The 14,581-nt window shown below is 43.4% G+C and overlaps 1 protein-coding gene across 1 annotated transcript in view; it reads right to left on the reverse strand.

The window, feature by feature from the left end:
* Positions 1-1,506: 1,506 nt before the first annotated feature.
* The window catches only part of LOC126259687 (5-formyltetrahydrofolate cyclo-ligase-like), a 123,481-nt gene continuing 110,406 nt past the window's right edge, over positions 1,507-14,581 (reverse strand). The window contains exon 5 of the mRNA XM_049956646.1: positions 1,507-1,952. Coding sequence (XP_049812603.1) covers positions 1,705-1,952 — 248 coding nt within the window. The 3' untranslated portion in view covers positions 1,507-1,704. The remainder of the gene's footprint in view (positions 1,953-14,581) is intronic.

Here is a 14,581-nt window from a genome sequence, read left to right on the forward strand (position 1 = left end):
ATTCCCTTTTTTCCTTAATTCGCAATGAGTGGTAAATTAAAAAGACACCACATGTGTACAATTAAGGCGAAGACAGCCAACGCTCTCTTCAGTACAGATGCACACCAGGCTCGGACTCTTACGGGAATCGGCGAAATGCCGCGATTGACGAGGATAATGGGCAAGGGGTTCTACACACTTAGTGTGTGGATAAGCTGAGAATTAGTGTCTGACAGGAGGCATGCTACTCAAAAAAGTAGGAATAGACTATAAAGATAGAAAAATGGTATGGAACCTGTACAAAAACGAGACAGCAGTTATCCGTGGACGGACAAAACAAGATGTGCAGATACGGAAAGGTGCCCGACAAGGTTGCGCACTATCCCCTGTTATCTTTAACCTATACATTGAAGAGGCGCTGAAAAACGTAAGGGAAAACTCACAGACAGGTGTAGTAATTCATGGCCAACGAATAGATATGATAAGATATACCGATGATATAGCTGTCCTAGCTGAAAGTGAAGAAGATCTTGTAGTCCTGCTGAATAGAATGGATATGTTATTGGGGAAGAATATAATATGAGAATTAATAAAGCAAAAACAAAAGTAATGGCATGCGATAAAAAAGATCAAGTGGAAGTTCAAGTTCATGTAGGCAACGAAATGCTTGAACAAGTTGATAAATTTACTTATCTGGGTAGTAATGTTACCAGGGATGGAAGGAACAAGGCAGAAGCGAGAAGTAGAATTGCTCAAGCAAAGGGTGCTTTTAACAAGAAGAAAAACATCTTAACATCAAAGAGCGTCAGCCTTGAAATCAGGAAAAGATTTTTGAAATCATATGTGTGGAGTGTGGCATGCTATGGGTGTGAAACATGGACTCTCGGGACAGAGGAAGACCAGAAGCTAAATTCTTTTGAAATGTAGTGCTATAGACGTATGCTCAAAATAAAATGTATCGACAAGGTCACGAACGAAGTGGTTCTGGAAAGAGCAGGTGGGAAGAGAAGCTTCTGGGGTTTCATTGTTAAAAGAAGAGTGCAATTTACAGGCCATCTATTAAGACATAAAGGACTCCTGAACACAATCATAGAGGGATATGTCGAGGGAAGAAGACCAAGTGGAAAACCACGGCTGAGGTACATGTATCAAATCGTGAAAGCTGTGGGATGTAACACCTATAAATAAATGAAGAGAAAAGCTGGAAGACGCACAGAATGGAGACAAGCTGCCATTGTAGCTGTTGCAAACCAATCCTTGGAAGAGGAGGCATGCTAGGGTAATCTGTACAAATGCGATGACCACTGTGTTCGGGTGGCTTAGTGGTCAGAGCATCTGCCTAGTAAACAGGAGACCCGGTTTCGAATCTCGGTCCAGCACAAATTTTGAACTTTTCTCAGTGATTTAAATCAATGCCCACTCGCAGCCAATGTCTAATTCCTTTGTTCTTGATGCTGTCTGTCCAGCCAGGACTAGTGAATGACAAAGAATAGGTAATAAAGGTATTATTTTCTGTAGAAAAGATGGTTTCCCAAGTATAAAAATTCAGAATTTATTCCCATGTCAAGTTAAGTAATGTAGCAGGTTTACTCCACCGTTCAGAACGAGCCGCAAATTTACCAAGTTTTCAAGGTGAACCTTCTCTCTCTATCCATATTGAGAAAGCGCGATGGTCTTCAGCAGTTTGTCGACAGCCAGCCAGACGTGCAGCAGCAGTGGGGTTGCTCAGGTGTTTCCGGCCTCTGGAGGGGGGTAGAGCACCAGGTGGAGCGGCACGTCCGCCTTGTCCAGCGGCAGGTCGGGCAGGACCTGCTGGCGGAAGGCCAGCCCCACGGTGAAAGGCTGGGGCCCCGCGTAGCCCGCCTCAGGCCGCAGCCTGCCCAGGTACACGTCGTAGTAGCCGCCGCCGCGGCCCAGCCGCCCTCCGTCGGCCGTGAAGGCGCGCCCGGGCACCACGATCAGGTCCAGGCCTCCTGCACAGCCACACACACGGCAACCCAGCTCAGTTACTGTCACTCGCACACATTAGGACACTCAGTCCTTCAGGTCTATGTTGTTTTCTTAACTTACGGCCATTGCGACTTGCAAAAAGCGTTCGACGGTGTAATGTGGCGCAAGATGTTCGACAGTCTGAGAAAAACTGGGGTAAGTTATAGGGGAAAACTAGTAATATACGATATGTACGAGAACCACGAGGAAACAGTAAGATTGAGAGACCAATAACAAAGTGCTCGCATCAAAAAGCATGTAAGACAGGAATGTAGTATTCCGCCCCGACTTTTCACTCTGTACATCGAAGAATCAAGGTTCAAGAGTGGGACTGAACTTCAAGGTATAAGGATAGCAGTGATAAGATGATGTATAGTTAATTTTACGAAGAAGAGCTACAGGATCTGTTGAAAGGAATGATCAGTCTGATGAGTAGAGAATATGGATTAAGAGCAAGTCGCAGAAAGACGAAAGAACTGAGAGTTAGCAAAAATGAACATTGTGAGAAAATTATCGTAATTGGAGATCACGAAGCATATAAAGTCAAGCAATTTTCCTACCTATGCAGTAAAAGAACTCATGATGGACGGAGCAAGGAGGACATAAAAAGCATATCAGCACTGGCAGAAGCGGGACTCCTAAAGGTACGCGTACCAAATAAGGCCCACCTAACGTTTAGCATTTTCGTATTCAGTATGTGTTAAGTGGTAAGATTCCGAGATCGTAAGTGCAACATCCTACAACTATATTGAGTTCAAAAATAAATGAACATTGAAAGTTTATTTAAATAATATCATCATTTTAAAGAAAATGTTTAACCCTTGCAAGTGGTCCTTGTTAGGAGACCTTGTTCCTAATATGGCCAGTAGGCACAACCTATTCATATTAACATTCTGGGGCGTGTAAATGGCAGGAAAACTGTTTGAATACACTGCAAGAGTTGTAATGTAAGTTTATTTTAGAAATAAGTGGAATGAGATGATACATAGACCTTTATAATTACTTGTTTTTACAAACGCTTCACACATAACTGTAGGTACTTACTGCTTATTAGCTTTTCAGATTTTTACATTCAATCAGCAATCAAAATTGTTCTGACAGCAGTAACTTTCCTTATCGTAATCATTACATTTTCAATGAACACATGAATAAGGATTTTTGAAACTGGTTTAGCTAATTTAAATCATTTTTTACAGGTGGGGCACAGGAAATTTAGCGCTTTGTCTTTTCGTGTCAACCCTACACAATCTTCATGCACGTATTTCATACATTTTCTGCAAAATCTCATGTCGAATATCCTGTCTTCACAGCATACGTGACAAAACCAGCCAACCTCTTGCAACACATTCTTAGAGGCAGACCTGCTGTTTGCTTCAGTGGAGTCTGTATTTTTGTATTTTTTCTTCTGAATATTCATTACCGAGGGTGAAATCTTTTGGCGACGTCAATCTGCCTTAGACGCAGTGCTTTCGTTGGTACCATTTTTCTTTTGAGTCTGCGTAAATAGTGCCTTAGATACGACTTGCGCCTTGTAATTTAGTGCCTTCTTCCGTGGTGTTTGGTTTTTGTTCTTCAGCTTTGGGGTTTGCAAAATTTCCTCGAAAGAACACTCGAGATCTTCAGGTGCGTCACTATCTTCAAGACTGAAGTCACTTGAACTATCCTCTACTGAATATGCCTCGCTTTCTGATGAACTGGAATCAATGGACTGGCGCCCCTTTTTGCGGGAAGCCTTTGGGACTGATTAAGTCTCTGGCAGTTTCCCTGTTTCAGGGGAAATTGTCATGTCCTCTTCTAGGTCAGAACACTCTGATGGACGACAGGGAGCAAATGCAGTGTCTGGAATAGCTTCTGGGTCAAAAGGATGAATCCCTGTTGCACGAAACCCAGACATGACATTTACTGGGGATGCTGCTTTTGGCCACACCTTGCTGAAGATTTTTCCAAACACACGTCTATTACTTGCTCTGTTTTCTTCCTTTTCATGTGTAGACCAGTACAGCTGAACTTCGTCATCCCAGTAAGACTCACACGGCTTGAATACTGATTTATCCATGGGTTGCAGCTCATGTGTTGTGTTGCTGGGCAAGCAGTAAAGTCTGATATTGTGCTCTTCAGCAACGTCGCAAATTTACGGGTCCACATGTGACGATGCTCCATCAAATATCAAAATAACATCTTTTGCAGGCTTGTATTTGGCAAAATGATGTATCCATTTGATGAATGTCGCAGTATTCATTGAGCCCTTATCTGTCATTTCTACTGCAGTGCCAGGTGGCAAATAGTCTCCCCATTCTGGTTTGCGTCGCTTTCCTTGGAAAAGTATCATAGGAGGAATAACCTGTGCAATTGCATTGCCACATGAGACAATGGTAACGTTTTCCCCATGATCTGGGGCAACAAAGTGCAAGCGTTTCACACCTTTCTTGGCTAAAACATCAGGAGACTTGTGGAGTGCGAGGCGACATCCCTTTTCGTCCATATTACAGATAAGATGGGGTTTGTCAAATAACTCCAATTCGGACAAGACCGTTTTCAGTTTGTGAAAACGATCATTTACAATAAACTTGTTCAGCTTTGCAGCTCTTCCTGGATTCAAGTGTTGTGCCCTCCTTCTTACAATGTCTGGGTGTCTTTGTAGGAAGAGCTTGAGCCACTTGCGTCCAGCCAATCTCTTCGTCTCATTAAAAGGATTATGCACACTATTCTTTTCACAATATACATATACACATTTTCTGAGCACTTTTGCTGTAATTGGATACCCAACTTCAGCGAGTCGAAAAATTCTTTGGCAAAGTTCTCTTTCCTGAGCTTCGTCCAAACAAGTTTTTCGTCCCAAACGTTTGGTTGTTAGTCCAGAACGTATGTGGTTGCGTAACGTACGTCGAGGAATCCCGTATGTTTCCGAAGCGGCTCTGACAGGCATCCCTTCAGAAACAGCTTCTACAGCTCGTTTTAAATTATCTGCATCCCATGTTGCTCGTTTTTTCTGTGGCTTCATCTAAAAACAAACATTACCAGTAAACCTGATGTTCCTGAATTAGGCTTGTTAAACTGTGATTATATATATTTTTAAAGTAGCGTACTTCAATTATAGCTACTAAACGTTATTGATCTAAATGCAGATCGCCCTGTCACAAAGATTACCAAGAACTAATTTAAAATGTTTTCTTTTGACATTTCTTGCAAGGACCAACTAATAGCTCGGTAAAAATGTATAAAATAATTTAGATTTAATTTGCGGATAGTAAATACGTGTTACATGAGGTTTCCCAGGATACACTGAATTTAAATATGCATTGCAGTTATGCACAGCTCTATACAACAGGGTGCCTAATAAGGCCCGCCCGGGCCTTGTTTGGAGCGCCACGGATGGGCCTTATTGGGAACAACAAGTTTAAAACGCGTGTGCGTTAATTGTTTAAAAAGAAACTTATTGTTAGGAAGATAATGCAACTATCTTAATACAGCACAATTTTCTGTTCATAAATACATATTTACTAGTACAAATGCTTCATAACCGAAACGATTGCATTAGATGAAACGTACCGTGCAAATAAGAAGCAGCCCTCCTTTGCTGAACGCCGGAGCACAACTGAAAGTAAAATAGCCGGCACGAGAGCGGGTGCGGAAATAGTTGTTGCCTTGGCCACTAGATGTCACAAGCTGTCACTACCGAAGACATTTCGCGCTGTTTTCAAACTTTCTATGCTAGGAAATGAGAGTGGGCTATATTAGGAACCGGGCCTTATTTGGCACATGTACCTTGATCAAAAGAAGTCTACTAGTATCAAACATTTCCGAGAATGTACGTTCGAAGCACGGCATTATGTGGTAAATAAACATGGACTATGGGAAAAGAAAATGGAAGCATTTGAGATGTGGTGCTACAGAACAATGCTGAAAAGTAGGCGCACTTATAAAGTAAGGAGGAGGTTCTGCTCAGAATCGGCGAGGAAAGGAAAATATGAAACGAAATGATCGTATTTCGTGGCTCAAGAAATAATGAGCATATTCAGCCCAGTTGTGAGTCGTGTGATTATTGCCAAATGTTTCGGGGCAACCTTACCCCATTTTCAAGTGCTTTGTTTTAAGCTCTGAAAAGGTGTAATGGCATGAAAAATTTTCAAGCACTTGAAAAGTGAATAAGATTGTCACGAAACATGTTGTGGCAATAATCACACGACTGACAACTGGGCTGAATATTCTCAGTATTGCTTGAATAACAGTTGTATGATGGCTTCACATCACTTAGTATAGCACTGACAGCTGGTAGCCCCCACCCATTGAAGTTCGGCCGCCTATCTGCAAGTCTTGTTAGCTGTCGCCACATTGGGTGACTCCGTGTTGATGATGATGAAACACAACACCCAGTCTCCGAGGCTGGAAGTCTTGGCCGGCAGCATCAAAACAGACAGGAGAATTACGACAGAAAGAAAAAAAAAAAAAAAAGTTGAACAATTCTCGGCCTAGCATAAAGATGACGTTGAAATCAAAACGTTTTTATTTCTGTAATTACTTGACATTGTATCAGTGTAAAAAGGCTTGCAAAATGAAAGTTTCATTGCTCAATTCACAGTTGATACATATTCTGATTACTAGTTTCAGCAAAGTTATATTGCCATATAGAGATCGTTTGACACGTGAATTTTAAAGCCTCTACCTGTGGCATATTTCCATATAGCCATTGAGAACATGGAGATAGCCTCACAGAAAAAGACACTCCCATGCCAAACTAAGTACCACTAAAATAAATCTATATCTGTATTAGCGAGACACAGAGCTGTCATATTCATTACTGCTGACAGGTGTATGTATGTACGTGTGTATGTGTGTGTGTGTGTGTGTGTTTGTGTGTGTGTGTGTGTGTGGCTAACTGGCTCCGTACTGGCAGTACGGAACCCCCCGCTGATACATTTATGGCTTTTATTTCGGTGTACTTAGTGATGCCTGGAAGTGTTTTTTCTGTGATGTTTTCACTGGCTAGGTGGAAATGGCCCGTACCTGGCGGCTTTATAATTCACGTATCCGATGATCTGAAGATGGCAATATAACTTTGCTGAAACTAGTGATCAGCACGCATCATCTGCGACCTGGGCAATAAAATTTATATTTTTGAAGCTTTGTACGTTTTTATTTCTTTTGTGTTGATAAATCTTCTGCAATAATGTGCCAGCTTGATCTACGGGATAGTTATTTTGTGTGCTACACTTTTGGCTAATATGGGTGCAACGTGAAAATCAGGCAGAGCCATAGCGTTGATACTAATGACGTTTTTTACATTGGTACATGGTGCTTGCCGCTTTGATCAGTTCGGGTGCAAGACGGTAGAACTGGCACAGATATAACTGTATTAACGATTTTTATGCTGGTACATGATGCACAATAATGAGGTGCTAACCTGACCAATAGGTGTTGAAGACGAAAAACTGTCATAGACAGAGCACTGTACCGACGATTTTTTTTGTTTTGGTGTGTGAGGCACAGTAATGCAAGTACTAGCTCGATCTGAGTTATATTTATGGTTATATGGCTCTTTTAAGTTATAGTATTGTGCATGTCCCCTTCAAGTGGATAAACTGGAAGGCTGTAGTCTCCTAAGTTTGTTTGTTACGAATTGTTTATCATCTACAGAAATTCACCCTAAGTTTGTGTGGGTTTGTAATGGAAATGAGCCTTATTTTGAAAATGGCTGATGTGAAGCACGTCGCGAAACTGCTACCATACTGGGTTACCTGCAGAGTCAATGGATCGTAATGGCCGTCTTTTGATGTGGTATGGAACTTGTTTATTAGTCCACAAATGTAACAAAGTTCTCAGGGACTAATAAAGGTACACACACACACACACACACACACACACACACACACATTACAGTAATTTGAGGCTTATAAACTATTATATGGAGCAGAAGGAGTTGTGAAGCACATAAGAGTTCAGTTTATGACCTATTAGATTCTGGGCATCACTCCACAGTACATTTCATATAAGGAGATAACTATGGCACAGTTTTGTCTAACACGTGCTTCTGCATTTGTTAAATGATAACCAAGACTAAATGCGAAAATGAAGCTCTCAAAAATATATGGACAGTTTTAAAAAAGAATGAAAAATAATCAAGAGGTCCATGACACTACAAGCACATAAAATATCGTTCGACAACTGTACGAGTGGGAACACCAGGGTTGTATTCCCAGAACGGAGCGATCCTTCCTATGAGGACGATACTTCAGGTACGGAGTTGGCACTTGGCCTCATACCGATACACGCACGAGGATGGTGTCTCACAGGGGAGCGTTTACAATGTTACCCATAAAATGCTCATTGGCCTTAGTCAGCACCCCTGTCTGATGCTGTCCTTTTGTGGACGATTCTACAGTCTTTTGTTCGTCTATGGGTCTCGAGAGGACTGGTCGAAAACTGCAACTAACGTTAAGAAACTCTAATTATCGGCTAAAACTACAGGCTTCAATTCGTCCCCAGATTAATGCGTGTGTCTCCGATTTAGTCGTGTATGTAGTCGTTAATCAACCCGATCTGCGACTGGGGGACATCAATTTTACTTTTAAAGATTCAGTAAGGTTTTGAGCTTCATCTTTGATGAAGAACTCGACAGACTGGCACACATGGAGCATCTGAAAGGAAGAGACTTAAATGATCTGAATATCTTAAAATGTCTATGGCAGGGCACTTACTGAGTGGCATTCCTGTATTCAAGATGTCCTCTTAGAGGAGCTTCTTTCTCAGATTGTAAATCTGAGACTTTTCCACGATGTATCACAAACATGTGGAGAGGCCTCAGCGAATGTGTCGTCCAGACCTTACCAAGAAAGAGCACGTGATTACTTGTTTAGTAACATTTACAATCACGCATTAATTCAGGAGCCAAAATTACAAATCAAATAATCAAGGCCAAGGGCCGATTGGACGAACATTTCAGAAGGTAGAAAACTGTTACGCAAATTTCTATTAAAATATTTTTTCTCTGTGTCTGAATCTGCTTGTGTGTTAGCTGTGTATGTGACATCAGATGATGGGGGAAAAGCAATCGAGGTCGCAATCAACTTTATCGATATGAGCTCCCGAGAACAATTACGCTGTTATCCCTAAGGTAACATATAATTTAACAAAGTCTAAAGATGGCGTAAATCGTTAAAAAATGTAGCCCTTGCGCTCAGACTGGAGAAGCAGACACGTTATAGTGGAGGTGTATCTTTTTTTTACATGGAGACGCTTCCTGGTAAAAAAGCGAAAAAGCTGCGGAAACGCCCCCCCCCCCCCCCCCCTCCGACGATAAAGTTGGCTACTATTTCTCCTGAATAGGCACTTCACAATGTCTCCTGGAGAATCAAACCATGGAGACCTGCTCTTGCAGCTCGTAATCAGCAGACTGTTGATGGAGCCCATTCAGCTGCAACTATGAGACTGCGCAGTAACTGCCACTACCTTTAATTAAAATGTACTAGCATCCATTGCCTTGGAGCCAGTCATGTGTAGAATTACGTCAGTAGGATTCCGGTCACGCTGCGAAGACATGCATGCATCTACTGCACTCGCTCGTGTTTTACACGTACATGCAGCTTTCTCTGTAAACTGACCGATGCTAATGGGTAGGTTTTGCCACACTGTCCGCCTTTGTACTGAAATCACCCACTGTCAGCAAAAATTGAGCCACTTTTTGTTCAGATGGTTTCCAACTTTTTCTAATTAGGTCTCTTTAGGAGCTGGACGAATATTACTTCTTGTTTCATTGTTTCTCTCTTAAAATTTGTAATTGACATGGAGCACTGACTACCTCACTTTGTGTTATGATTGAAACGGTCAATATATAATTATTTCACTGATCTACTGCTTTTCTGTAATGTGTTTCCGGGCTTCCGCCTGTCCCTTGTTCTGTATCTTCATATGGCTGAAACAGCTGCTGTAGTTTTGACCTGCGGTGCTGCCACGGTTCAGGACGCAGGAGATTTTCAAGTGAAACCGTTTTATCTGTTGATAGGGAACTGGTAACAGAGCTATAGAAGCAAGATTACGCAGGGAGACTGTGTTGTGTGAAGAACAGTTTGGGTTCATGCCTCGAAGAGGAACGGCTGATGCAATACATGCTTTAAGGCGGATAGTGGAGAGACACGGGGAGCTACAAGCCGATCTACATATGGCTTTCATTGATTTGGAGGAAGCATATGACAGAGTCCGAAGGGACGAAATATGGAGAAGCATGAGAGAGCAGTGCTTGCCAGAGAAGTATGTGAGATTAGTGAAGGAAATGTACAGAGGATCAATGACACAGGTGAGAAGTAGTGTGGGCATGACAGAGGAGTTTCCAGTAAAAGTAATGTTACATCAAGGGTCTGCGCTTAGTCGTTACCTCTTTGACCTGATTATGGATGTGCTGGTGAAAGGTGTGAAGAAGGAAGCGCCGTGGAATGTGATGTTTGCGGATGATGTGGTTCTTTGTGAGCAGAGCATTGACAGACTTGAGGAAAAGCTGGAGGATTGGAGGAAGGCACTAGAAGAAAGAGGGATGAAAATTAGCAGGACAAAGTCAGAATATTTAGCACTGAAGGATGTGCATATGAGGTCTTGCAAGATCCAGGATGATGAGCTGAAATCGGTCTGCAAATTTAAATACCTGGGCTCATACATACAGAGGGAAGGAGGACTGTAAACCGAGATACAGCACCAAATAAATTGCGGTTGGAACAACTGGAGGACTCGGGCATGGATGTGTGTGATGTCCTTAGGTTAGTTAGGTTTAACTAGTTCTAAGTTCTAGGGGACTAATGACCTCAGCAGTTGAGTCCCATAGTGCTCAGAGCCATTTGAACCAACTGGAGGAAAATGAGTGGAGTGTTGTGTGACAAGAAGGTGAGCATTGGGTTGAAAGTGAAAGTGTACAAGTCAGTGGTAAGGCCTGCTATGATATACGGGGCAGACACATGGCCAATCACAGTAGCCCAGGAAAGGAAGGAGTAAGTGACGGAAATGAGGATGCTGAGGTGGATGTGTGGGGTAAGAAGGAAGGACAGGATTAGAAATGAATTTGTTTGAGGAGCTGTGAAAGTGGGACCCATGGGGAAAAAGATACAAGAGAGCAGACTAAGGTGGTACGGACACTTGCAGAGAAAAGGGGAACAGTATATCGGAAACAGAGTTGAAGATATAAAGATTGAAGGAGCGAGAAGGAGAGGAAGACCGAAGATGAGGTGGAAGGATAAGATATCCGGGGACCTGAGGAAGAAAGGATGGAAGAAGGAAGAGGCAATGGACAGAGTACTATGGAGGAGAAGGATCCAGAAGAGCAACGCCGACCCTACGTGACGTGGGACAAGGCGACGATAAAGAAGATGAAGAAGAAGAAGAAGAGGGAAGTGGTAACAGATAGGACAACAATTTTAATCCATTCTTCTTATTTACTTCGAATGAGACTCCGTCGCGCAAACGTTTGATCGTTTTCTATAACAGTCCCACGACAGCCACAAGCTCCATATCAATATCTGATGCCAGTATAACTCTTTTAGTGCCGAGGTCCTTCTTTGCCAGTGCTAAATTAATTCTGATATCTTCTGTACTTGGGCTATCCTGTGTAATATTGCTCCCTCTGCTTGCTTCTTCCACTACTACATCGTTTCCAATTTTTATTTTAAGCAAGTCATTATTCTCCTTTCTACTACTTAACACCTTCGTCATTGCTTTTTTATCCTTAAGCAGTAACGTGTGCCAACTATGCTGTCCAATCCTTTAAACAGTTCCTCTTGGCCGTCCTTACGCCCACACAGACAAGCAACTTTGCGTTACACCCTGTATGATTAGGATAACTGGATAACAACTTGTAGGTGGCTATCTGGTTTCAGGATATTGACGGCCCCTCAGAAACCCCTATAGTGTGCGCGCTTCACACTGGAAACGGGAGAACGCCTTGCGGTCCAGGTGCGACCTGGCTGCCTCGGTGTTTCCGAGTGGCGTGTTTCGCCAGCCATCATTCAGCTGCCACGCCACGCGTTATCTCCCGGCTTGAGCGCTGCCGGCAGGTAGCAGGTGGTGGACCCCTCTGATGGATGGCCCGTGCGTCGCAGCAGACCGCTACAGCCGCGCGCTGGCTGCCTCTGTTCCGCTCTCTTATCTGCACGCGGCTCCAGTCGCTAAGCGCCCTCGTTACGCAAGCCTTAAGCGCTCGAGTTTGCCCGGCTATTCGCATAACAGCTCCGTCTACTTTCGCGCAAAACGGCGCAACGAGGTTTTCTTTTCCCTTAGAAAATTACGGCCACTTCTTCGAAAGAGGTCGCAATACCGCGGTACTGCACGGCTGCGCTGCAATGGAATATCTCGCAAGATTTCTGATGATGGAAAACATTCAAGCCCTGTGACGTCTGACTTAAAACTCGATCTTTCCTTTAACAGTCGAGTGCTAAGATCGATGTGTCTCATATAGTTGCTAGCCGTCCTGTATAGGAATTTGTGACAGTTAAGCTGAGTGAAACTTGTGGGGAGATGGAATGTGTTGATATTTCTGTGGAGCCAAGACATTTCAGATAGCTCTTATTTTCTTACTCTCCATTGGCGGTGCTCCTACAACCAACCTACTGTATGTCTGTCGATCCATTGTGGATGCGAGACAGTAACTGGTCAAATACACACATAAAATGAAAAGTTTTGCATTATCCCGGTTCCCAGAACTCCTGAAGACAGACGTTGACTGTGGATATTGTATCACAGACACAGTCCCTTTGACTGTTCAGAGATGTCACTAAACCCGCCCAAAGATGTAAACAACTATGCGTGAGCAGCGCCCATTACGCGGAGGGGGTCCGACAGCCGATCCACCAGGAAGGAGGTACACAGTTCGTGTTGTCTGCAGTTCAACCACGCCTAGACGGTCTATACCGTGGTTCGATTGCATCAGCATTGTTACTTAGTGCCAGGAAGGGCTCTCAACAAGGGAAGTGTCCAGGTGTCTCGGAGTGAAACAAAGCGATGTTGTTCGGACATGCAGGAGATACAGAGACTCAGGAACTGTTTATGACATGCCTCGTTCAGGTCGCCCAAGGGTTACTGTTGTATTGGATGAACGCTACCTACAGATTATGGCTCGGAGGGACGCTGACAGCAACGCCGCCTTGTTGAATAATGCTTTTTGTGCAGTCACAGGACGTCGTGTTACGACTCAAAAGTGTGCGCAGTAGGGTGCATGATGCGCAACTTCACTCCCGACGTCCATGGCGAGATCATCTTTGCAACCGCGACACCATGCAGCGCAATGCAGATTTGGCATGTTGTTACAACATGCCAAATTGGTATCACGTTCTCTTCACTGATGAGTGTCGCATATGCCTTCAACCAGACAATCGTCGGAGACGTGTTTGGAGGCAACCCAGTCAGGTTGAACGCCTTAGACACACTGCCCAACGAATGCACTAAGGTGGAGGTTCCCTCCTGTTTTGGGATGGCATTATGTGGGGCGCACGTACGCCGCTGGTGGTGATGGAAGGCGCCGTAACGGCTGTACGATACGTGAATGCCATCCTCCGACCGATAGTGCAACGATATCGGCAGCATATTGGTGAGGCATTCGTCTTGATGGACGACAATTCGCGCCCTCATCATGTACATCTTGTGAGTTACTTCCTTCAGGATAACGACATCGCTCGACTGGAGTGGCAGGCACGTTCTCCAGACATGATACCCATGATACACTATGGAACATGCCCACAGTTGCCGACTCCATGGGGCCTGAGGGGGCCCAGCCCACTCAAAAATTCGTTTGGGGAGTGGGGGGGGGGGGGGGGGGTAGAGCCCCCCCCCCCAATAATTTATGAAAATTATTAGTTATATTATGCTTTATAAAATGACAAAATTATGTTGGAATTTTATATTTTCCTTGTTTAATGATAGTTGCCTTTTAAGATACATTCAGTAATGAGTTAAAACAAATGATTGTAACTGTAGTAAGCAAGTTAACTGAAAACGAGTGATGTGAATCATGATAGTGTTACAGTGGTGCGGCCGCACTTAGAATTTCTCCCGGTGCACGAATCTTCGGGTAAACTCTGGCGCCGGCTGGCCACCGCTGCGGCCGCGGCGACATCTAAAGGCCTGGAGCAGAAGCGCCTGGTACCCTCCGCCTCACGTCGCCTTGACTTCCAGACATTACGATGCCAAGGCTATATAAAGACCACTCTACTGTCGCAGTCATTCAGTGTGGATAGTTTCGTTCAGCGCATGCTGCAGACGTGTTTCGTGTTCCGAGTTTGATGTTTAGTGGACTATTTTATATGACTATAGTTTAATCGTTTACTTTAGTCTCTTAGTGAATTGTGAATTAAGTTTCCAATGGATAAATTTATTACCAAAGGGCGCGCTTGGAAGTTGATGATACTGCATATCAACCTCCAACAATTATTGTGTCGTTAATTGCTTAGTTATTTTCAGGCGAGAACCGTTCACAGCCGAAACCTGGACAGTACAGTAAGGAAAGATCGTTTCAGAAATCTTGATTGATCAAATATACGTGGCTAGAATATGAAGCATCTAACGAAAAAGTTTTTGCAAAACCTGCAAAGAGTCAGATTCTAAACATTTATTACAATTTTCTTCAAAAAAAAAGATGCATTTA

This window comes from Schistocerca nitens, chromosome 5 (assembly GCF_023898315.1).
Source record: "Schistocerca nitens isolate TAMUIC-IGC-003100 chromosome 5, iqSchNite1.1, whole genome shotgun sequence".
NCBI classification, from domain to species: domain Eukaryota; kingdom Metazoa; phylum Arthropoda; class Insecta; order Orthoptera; family Acrididae; genus Schistocerca; species Schistocerca nitens.